General features: G+C 51.7%; 1 protein-coding gene across 7 annotated transcripts in view; it reads left to right on the forward strand.

The window, feature by feature from the left end:
• Window positions 1-9,566, forward strand: part of LOC137793836 (receptor tyrosine-protein kinase erbB-4-like) — a 188,042-nt gene extending 178,476 nt beyond the window's left edge. For 6 of the 7 annotated variants that reach the window (XM_068590179.1, XM_068590181.1, XM_068590180.1 and 3 more), the window contains 4 exons: window positions 1,635-1,732; window positions 1,853-2,023; window positions 3,549-3,834; window positions 4,612-9,566. In XM_068590179.1, the coding sequence (XP_068446280.1) occupies window positions 1,635-1,732; window positions 1,853-2,023; window positions 3,549-3,834; window positions 4,612-5,453 (1,397 nt within the window). In that variant the 3' untranslated portion in view covers window positions 5,454-9,566. Of the gene's footprint in view, window positions 1-1,634; window positions 1,733-1,852; window positions 2,024-3,548; window positions 3,950-4,611 lie in introns of those variants that run through there. The other variant, XM_068590186.1, reaches the window with a different exon arrangement.
• Window positions 9,567-9,962: the final 396 nt, after the last annotated feature.

The following is a 9,962-nucleotide window of genomic DNA, read 5'->3' on the forward strand; positions in this document are numbered from 1 at the left end:
CTGGCGGCCGCGTGGCTCGCCTCCGCCCTCGCACCGGGCTGGTCGTCGCTCCGCCCTGAACCCGAGCAGAAAATCTCATAAACCTTCAAATCCCCGCCCCCGCCCTCGCCATTCTTTGTTCTTTTTGTTGCACAAATATTGTATCTGCACTATGAATATCCCTCTCATTATTGGCTGCTCCTCGCTTTATGAATCCTGAACCACCTCCACCGGCGCTCCTGCCGACGGCACTCAGAGATGAAAATGCCACGCGCGTTGAAAGGGAAGGACGCCATCCAGCTCGGGCGCTGGATATCAAAACGTATTCCCGTGGCCAGAAAATGTTCACCCGCTCCGAAATGTCACGATGTATAATTGTTCTTTCTCCAAATGGAGAGAACTACCGCCGATGGCTTTCGACGGCACAGAAGTAACCGCGAAAGCCCCGCGGCCATGTAGCCTAATGACGAAGCCGACTGGTTCCTCCCTCCCCCCCTTGGGGGAGGAGAGCAATTTGTATATGCTAAGTAAAAATGTCTGGACAATAATGTTATAAACGCCGAGGTCAAAGGCGTTGGCATACCTTTATCCCACGTCTTTCAGGCTCATATCGCATGAACATCACGTTACGCTCTCCCCTCGCGGCCGATGTTTCACCTTCTTCTGCAGCGCCGCAGACCCACACACAACCGCAAGGAGGAGGTGTGTGTGTGTGTGTGTGGGGCGGGTGGGGGGGGGGAGAGGTCACGAGGAAGCTCGGCAATCGGCCGCATTAATTCTGATTACGCGTCGACCGAGAGCCGTTTGTTTGTGATTTGGAGCGCCGTCGCACGGCGTGCCCCGCCGCCTCAGCGCCGCCCCCAATAAAGATGAAATAGAGTTTGATTGCCCGGAGTAATTGCGGCTCATTTGAGGTAATGTGCCTGCGTGGGGCGCTAGAGCGACAATTAGACGGCGGCAGGCGAAATGACGCCGAGGGAAGGTCGGTGAAGAGAGAGCTTCGGATCAAACCGGATAGAGCAGGCCGCGGATTGGAGGTGAAAACCGCCGCACGACATGTAGCGCGGGTAAACTTTGTGCCGGCAAAATGGGAAATAAAGTCAATCGTAGTTCTTTACATTCTGCTGCTGAGCCTCCCTGCAGGGCCGCCAGAGGCGTCGAGTCCCCGTGTCAGCCGCTCTGTTGTCGAATATGTAATGCAGGCACTGAAGTCAGCAACTGTGTTTGCGCTGCTGTCTAATCTGAGCTGAGACACACACCTGGCTGTCACCTCACCTGCAGGGGGTTCAGTGCGTCCGTGGCCTCGGGGAGCGAAGAGGCTGCTTAATAACTGCCCTTGAGCCAAGCACTTAGCCCCGCAACTTTGTCGAGGGGAACAAGTGCGGCGCTTGCTCTTTCGCTGTTCACATTTTGGGTACTTTTTGTCTTATTCCGAACTTTCTGGCACCCGACAAACATCTTTGTGTCTCACGGTCTCCTCACCAGCCCAACTGTGTGTCGCATTAGTTTGTCAAATATCCGTTCAGCTTTTGTAATCATGGATAATTGTTTCATTCGTATTCGGCACACGGACGAAGTGGAAGCTGCGTGTTCTTGTGTTGTGAGGCCCGCGCGCCGGCCCTCACAGCTCCGTCTCCCTCTGTCTCCCCTCGCAGGCTGGATGATTGACGCCGACAGCAGGCCCAAGTTCAAGGAGCTCGCCGCCGAGTTCTGCAGAATGGCCCGGGACCCCCAGCGATACCTGGTCATCCAGGTGCGTGCTGCCTCGGCGGCCTCACTGTCGGAGCGCTCGTCACCGAAGGCCTTTTAAACACGTGAAAGAAAATGCCTCGGCTGAAAGAAATCGTATCACAACACGTGGTGTCACTTGCAGGGAGACGACCGCATGAAGCTTCCCAGCCCCAACGACAGCAAGTTCTTCCAGAGCCTTCTGGACGAGGAGGACCTGAACGACTTGATGGATGCTGACGAGTACCTGGTGCCTCGGGGGTTCAACGTGGCCCCTCCGTCCTACACGACCAGGCCTCGCGTCGACTCCAACCGAGTAAGGCCTCCGTATTTCATCGCATATTTTGCTTCTGCTTTAGAACGGACACGATGTTTGAGCGTAGATCCTCGGATTAAAACGTCTTATCTTTTTTTTTTTTACATATAAAAACCCTTTCGAGGCGACTGATTTAACCTCAAAATGGAACATTTTCATTCCTCTCCGGCCCGACAGAAGCCGCCCGGCTCTCCGTCCTCTATAAGTGCTCAAGGTGGTGCAGAGCTTCCAATGCACTGATGGTTTTCCTCTGCTAATGGCTGCCCTCCATCATTTCCATCCCAGCGTGTGTGGGCTTAAACCTGGGCTCTTCATGCGCTCGCTCCCCAGGCCCCAGGTTTCATTACTCAGAGCTCCATAAGCAAATACCAGGCGCTCTCTTAAAACGCCGGCGCCGTTTACTAATAGGCGATAATGCGCGGGCTCGGCTGTTTGCTGTGCAGCGTTGCACCTCCAGCCGCCGGGCCCGCGGCTCCGCATCTTACGCACCTTTACCCCTTTACTCCCGCGACCTTACCCGCTTGCCGACGGCTCTTTGTTCCCTAACGAACACACGTAGCCCCAAAACACACACACACACACACACAGGCGCGCGGTAATCCGTTCAGGGTTCGAGCGTGTTCAAGGTCAACACGCCGGCACTCCTTTTGATGATGCAGTCGAAAAGCCTCTCCGTGCCCACGCGGGGGAAGCCGAGTCGTTGTTAAAAACCCATCGGCTGGCTTACTTTGCCACAGGAAGTTAGTTATTCAGACGCGGTCCGATGCGGACGGTTATGTAGTCTGGGCTGATTTGCTCTCAAGCCCGTACTTGAAGAGAGGAGCGGATAATGAGTGGCTTTGAAGAAGGGATGAACGCAGAAGTTTGGAGTAGGGTGGTGGGGGGGAGTTGATGACAACGGAGGGGTGAAGGTGGGAGGAGGTGGACGGATAAAACATCAGGACGTTCTCTCTTTCTTTTCCCCTCCGTTGTGTTTTTCTTCCTGTAATTGCTGCCGGAGCGCCGGCGCTTGGCAAGAGAGCCGAGGAGGAGGCCCGGGTTAAATAGCCCACGGCGAGCCGGCACAGCACCTCGAGAAGCCCTTCGCTTCACATGTCATGTTTTGTATTTTCTTGTGGGTTTTTTTTTTTTTTCTTTCTTGTTGTTCTTTTTTTCGAGGTTCAGGTGCTTGAATCGCAGCTCTGCCTGGCTGCCCTTCGCAGTCCCTCAAGGCTGACGACTACGCTGTCAGAACTTTGTTGGAGAATTTCACCCTCAACAGGCAGCTGCACGGGTTAAAAGTCTCACTTCCTTTTGCCGCAGGTGCCATACAGCTGGCTTAATCTCAAACTTTCGGATTTTTTCGGCTTGGGAAATTGTTGCGCTTCAATTGAACTGTTGGTATCTTTTTGTTTAGTTCGTTCGACAATCTCCCCGCTCTTTCATCACCAAGTAGTTGCACCGTGTCCAAAAACATGCACCGAAGTTGCCCCGAGTCGTTGACGTGAAGCCGTTCTCTCCTGTCTCGACCCACTCTTTGCCTCAGAACCAGTTCGGCTATCGAGACGGCGGTCCGAGCCCCGCGGAGGCCTCCGCGGCGGGGGCCCAGGCCTGCGTGAACCCGGAAGCCACGGGCGGCCCGGGCCCGGCCCTGGAGGACCAGCGCTGCAACGGGAGCCTGCATAAGAAGAGCCTGAGCCAGGCTGGAGGGGAGGACAGCGGGGGCCAGAGGTACAGCGCCGACCCCACCATCTTCTCGGGGGAGAGGGCGCCCCGAGGGGACACCGACGAGGACGGGTACATGACACCCATGAAGGACAAGACCTCCTCAGGTACTCCAGGGGAAACACAGAACAATAACAAACCTCCTTATATTCATTTCCCGCCAATCTGTAAGGCGTAAGTAACCGAGTGGAAAAGAAATGCAAATAAATCCAATTCAAACAAGGGCATCTTCTGCAGTGTGTACTTCAGATTGCATTCATCTCTTTGCTTAATGTGATCTTTAGTAGTCCATTCGCTCTGTCATTTAGCCCGTTCGTTTCATTCCATTGATTAAAATTCCCACACAGTTTCTACCGCCGCTGTATGTCAGCTGCTACGGAGTCATGTTTTGCCTTTGATCGTAATTCGCTCTATCAGGCCTGCTCTTGCTCTACCGTCTTTGATTTTTGAGCAGCTTTTCCAGAAAAAAAAAAAAAAAAAATGTAACAAAGCCTGCAGCGAAATGCATCTGATGCAATGTCAAGGAGCGGAAGAGTGGGCAAAATCAATAGGTTTCAAACCCCACTATTATAGCGCTTGGAAGCAGCGAAGAGGGGTCATTTGCTGGCATTTTCACCCCCGGCAGATGGAGTTTCCAGTGCCAAAGAACTGCTGGCACGCTGCCTGCCCGGCCCTGAGTGGCTGCCATTATCGCCATCATCATCTCCATCTTCTCGCCTCATTAGCGAGTGATCACTTTCTCCCACTCGCTTTCAATTTCCATTTCTTTTGTTTGCGCTTCTCGTGATTGGATTTCTGTGGATCTTTTGTTTGTCTGTCTTATTCTCTCATAAACTCCTTTTCTCACCCTCCCTGCCCCTTTCTTTCCTGATCTGTTGCTGCAGAATATCTGAATCCGATTGAGGAGAACCCGTTTGTCTCGCGCCGTAAGAACGGCGAGATCCACGCCCTGGATAACCCGGGCTACCACAGCACACCCAACAGCCAGCCCAAAGGAGAGGACGAGTACATCAACGAGCCGCTGTACCTCAACACCTTCCACAGCCCCGCCGAGCTGGGCCTGGAGGCCCTGAGGAGAAACGGCCTGCCCCTTCCCACCCATCCCCCTTCTTCCATCCCGTCTATAGGCGCCCATCTCCCGCTAACCATCCAGACCAGCCTGCCCCACTACCCCCTCCCCGCTGGCCAGCCGTCTCCATCTGGCATGCCTTGCCACCACGGCCCGCCGGCCCACGTCCTCCACGCCCACCACACCATCAAACCCGCGGGACAACCTGGCAATCCAGGCGGCGTCTCCGCCGGCCAGAGCCAAACGGGAACCACCGGCCAAGCCCAGGTGTGCCAGTCGGGCGCCCTCTCCGCTTCGGCCACCATCGGGCACGGCAGCCTGCCGGCCTACCAGATCCACGCCGGCGCGCACTCCGCCGCCGCCGCCGCCGGCATGCTGAAGCACGGACTGATGCCGGGCAAGATGAGCGGGAAAAAGCTGAAGGTGACCTTTGACAATCCAGAATACTGGCAGCACAGCTTGCCTCCCAAGCCGTCGAACCCGGCGGCGCCCGAGGGCGCCCAGGGCGGTTCCACCAACGCCAAGCTCTTCTACAAACAGAACGGACACATACGGCCGGCGGTGGCGGAAAACCCCGAATACATGTCAGAGTTTTCCCTGAAATCTGGCACCGTCCTGCCGCCTCCACCCTACCGGCAGCGAAACACTGTGGTCTAAGCCGCTCCACTCAAAACGTTCCTCAATCTGACTCCCGCCTCCCAGACATCCTCCGGTTCCACTGTTCCACACCGAGGGGAGCGGCCGCAACCAGAGGCCCCTCCCCCTCCCAACTCTTTCCAAACGACGTGCCATCCGCTGTGGACCGTAGCGACACGGAGGTGGACCGAACCGAGCCACGCGGACCCAGCTCAGACTCACCCTCACTGTATCCAATCCAGTCCATTTCTGTCCTGTAGATATAGAGACTGCGCTCCATGTCGGTGAGAACGCGATGGTTGTGGTGGTTTTTTTAACACGCGGAGGACGTCGGACGTCGGACGCACCGCGTCGACCACGACGGGGTCAAACGAGATGGATTTGGCTCAAGGGGGACCTGAACTCACTGCCAGCCGCTGCGGTGTCAGATTCACGAGAGGGGGCGAGATGTTTTGTTATTTTTATCTTTAAGCATAAAGGTCTAAGGATGAACAATACGCCTGTCAGGGTTTTTCTGCAATAAGCAAACAGACAGGGCGAACACACTCTGTTAGATATCTTGTTTTGTGGACGACCTTGTCGAGCGAGGCGAAACGGCAAATATGTACGGTGGAGGATAAAAGGACTGAGATGGTCGAGTCAAGACTTCCAGTCCAATAAAAGACGGAGCGCTGAAAGCCGATCAATCATATTCCATCTCTTTGCCTATAGGAATATACCGTACCTTCTTGAATTTTCCATCAAATATGTGAAACTCATCTCATCTTTCTACTGTAACTGTGATACTGTGACGCGTGTGCTACGTTAGTAGTTCCACCACGGACCTGAAAACACACAAGGCAACTGCTGTTTGGTTGTGTTTGGCCGGCTGACTGCTGATCAAAAAAACAGCCGTTGTTCGAGCCAAAGGGGGTAAGGGAATAAAACACTGTAAACATTTTATAAACACTGCTCGCGGTGCTGAGGAGATGGATTTTTTATACACTGGTTTTCCCCCGTTCAGACCATGAAGCTAACAGATGCGTAAAGAGTGTCTTGCCACGAGAGTACAGCTTCCTGTATCTGCTGAATCGTGTGAAAAGACCGTCCGTGAAGCAGCTGAAGTAAAAATGGTGATTATAGAGACAGAGTGTGAGGCGAGAGAGGAAAAAGATTCTGCAGAGAGGGGAGGGAAAGTTCATACAAGCCTCCTAATGAAGACCTCAAGGAATGAACAAGACAGCACCAGCAGAGCACAGTAAACCCAGACTAGTGCGTGTGTGTGTGTGTGTGTGTGTGTGTGTGTGTGTTTAGCGGGTGTCTGTGGGAAAAAAAGCTGGCGGTGAAGAGCTGGTCGACCGATCCGACCTCGAGGTTTTCCACCGCGGGACGACCGTCGAGTAGAAAAACACTTTTAATGTCTGGAATCGAACGCGTGAAGGATCCATTGATTCCCAGAAAGTGATGGGTTTATGATTTCTTTATGATTTTGTCGCGGTTAATTCATGACTCTTTTGTTCTCGCTCGGAAACCCAGTTCTTCTCGAAATCACCTCTCCTGAGCTCTTTCGCTGTGTCCACGGCAGCCGAGGTGGACTTGATACTGGCGAACACGGGGGAAAGCGGTGCATTCTGGGTCATTTATTCCGTCATGTAGCCATTCGTTAGCGGCACCTTGCAGCTCAGGAGCCCGTTGCAGGCCCGACCGCCCGGCACTCCTGATTTATCCGGTTTGGTCGGCGGCGGCGAAGCGACCTGCACAATCTGAAACCGTTAAACGTTATTTCATTTAGACAAACGATCACCAACAAAGATGGAGACCACGCCCGTGTGCGCCGTCGGTTGCACTTTGGCCGCTTCGCTCGGCACCGAATTGTCCGATATCCTTGAAGGACCTGAAGTCAGAACTCATGAACCGCCAACCAGCCGACGTCGCCTCCGAGGACGGACGCTTCCAACTCAGTTCGAGAGGCTCGGCCCTGCTCTTTGGTGGTGAATATAATCCGGCGACTGCTGGGAAACTCGTAAATGCTTCTTTCTTATTTCCTAGCGCCGCCGTAGCTTTTCCCCACACTGGAATAGCAGTCCGGCCATTGTTTTTCGACGATGCTCCCTCTTCAAAAGGCTTCGCAGACGTCTCTACTTTCCAGCGCGAGGCCGAAAGTTTCCTCTCGAGATCGCCAATCGAGCGCCGGTTTTCCCCCCCCCGCTTTTCGGTGTCGAGAGAACGGCTCCTCACCCTCGCGACCGACGCCTCTGCGGGCAAACTGCCAGCCAACGGAAAAAAAAAAAGCGCCGCCCGTTCCAGCCATTAGCTCTTCCGCCGAGCCGACCAGGAGACCTGTGGGTGGGAAAACACCACCACGCTTGCCAAACTAAAAAAGATCAAGAGTAAAATGTTGTAATGATGGTTCGCCTCAGAGGTCCTCTTCCAAGAAGCGTATCTTAGTTCAATCAATATGAACAAAATCGTGTAGTTTCTGAACCTTTCGCCTTTAAAAAGTTTCTTTTTTTTCCCCCGGCCACACTCTGTTATTAGCGTAATGTAATTATTTAGTCACTCTACCGAGGCAGAGCTCTGCCCGCGCTGTTTTTTAAATCGAGGATATTTATTTTGTGTATTTTAACGTCTGCTTCTGTGTGTGTGAAAGTGTTCGTCGGAGTAAGCTGCGTATGTTCGTCCTCCCCACGGAGCACTTTGATCAAACTCGCGGGTAGAAATGAAAAAAAAATCAAAAAAAATGATTTCCACCCTTCGTTACTGAAACGTTGAACTTGTTTATGTGGTCGTTCACCACTTCAGAGAGCAACAGCTCCAGCAAAAGTCAGGGGGAGTTCACCGAGGAAAACACCTTTTAGGAGCTGCTGACCCGCTCCAAGAATATCCTTATTTTTGTATTATTATTTGCTTCACACAGTATTCATAATACTGCTTTGATGGTATCATGATTATTTGATGAAGGAGTGTTTTGTCGTCCCCTTTGGAGCTCCGATTCAATGAACTCCAGAAAGCATTTAAATATCAATATGAAACATTTATAGCGCGTTTGAGCTTGTTTATACTGAGAGATGGAAGCGTCTGGCAAATCTTGAGTTTCAGACAGAAGGAAAAAGGCCTGACGGCGGTGATGAGAGAACGCCTCGGTGTCTCTCTTTGGCCTAAATTATACCGCGCACTCAAAATGCGTGTTTGAATCAGAACCAGACGAGACGACGGCACTTCAGAGGATCCAAGACGCTCCGCTTTTAATTGAATCTTCTCCAGGGTTCATTGCCAGCTCTGGTTACCTTTTCTCTTCTTTTTTTTTTTGTTATTCCTGCGCCACAATTTGTTTTCTTTATTTTCTCGTGGAAGCAATCATTTCCCATCTCTCCTGGCTAATATCTCATTTGGAACATATTTCGCTTTGGCATTGGACTTTGTTAGCCGCTGCGAATCCGTCTCAGCTCTAAAGCCTCCCGCGGCACTTCAAGAGCACACTGTTAGAGGCTGATTCCTTTTTTTTAGTTCCACTTTTTACCGTTTTTTCCTCCGAGCCAAGGTGCAGAGGCATGTAGCCATGTTGTTGTACTGAAGTGAATCCTTGTACAGGACAATATCACCTTGCATGGTACCCAAAGTGTTTTACTGCCCTCCGCCTTCGTGTCTCCACATTGACGACAGTGTTATATTCAATTTTCATTGTGGGAGAAAACAATAACGCAATTTCTTTTCTTCTTTTCTGTACTGAATTCAGTAGCACAAACCTGATTTTTTTTGGCATCTTTCATGGGATGTGTTATTGTGTATTGTACCCGATTATATCGTCTTTTGTCGTTGGGTTCATTTCTTTCTCCAACCCGTATGGTTTCTTTTCCTGCCCATTGTTTCACATCTTAATTGCACAAAGCATCGCTTTCCTTTTCAACGATCAGATCAGTCCAAATGTACAGAATCTTTGGGGTTTCCTCCAGAACTTCTCTAACACACTTCAACAACAAATGTGAATAGTATTTTTATAAAGCACTGAAATGGCCGACGTGGTGAATTTGTAAATAAGGAGGTCGACGCTTTGTATTTATATGGTCTTCTCTCCGACTGCTGTTTCCCCCCCGCTTATGACAAGCTGTACAAAAAGAGCCGTACATATTTGCTTTATGTAAGTGTACCTTTTGACTAATGGGACTTTGATTTTAAAAGTGCTTGTTGACCCTTTCTCATGTGAAACTCTTGTGAAGCCTTTCTTCTTCTTCTTCTTCTTCTTTTTCCCCCCCCCAGAGCTTTTGTGGCTGTCCTCATGTAATGTTTCAGTTTAGGTGAACACTGTAAAAGTGATGGCGGGTCAGGGGGCGTGTCTCTGTCTCGCTTCCCCCAATACCCGCCACGTTTCGTTGGTATCCAGTACAAGAAAAATACCTTCTTTTCCTCTTTTTAACTCTCATAAAGTGCGTACTTTCTACCGGAAACATTACTGAGCCACATCCTCCTCCTCCTCCTCCTCTTCCTCCTGTCCTCAGCCTTCACAGTACGCCCAGTTTCCAGTTCATTTCTGATTGGTTCTGCATGCTTTCA

Source organism: Clinocottus analis, unplaced genomic scaffold (assembly GCF_023055335.1).
Source record: "Clinocottus analis isolate CAN_PGR_092001 unplaced genomic scaffold, fCliAna1.0.p SCAF_24, whole genome shotgun sequence".
NCBI lineage: Eukaryota > Metazoa > Chordata > Actinopteri > Perciformes > Cottidae > Clinocottus > Clinocottus analis.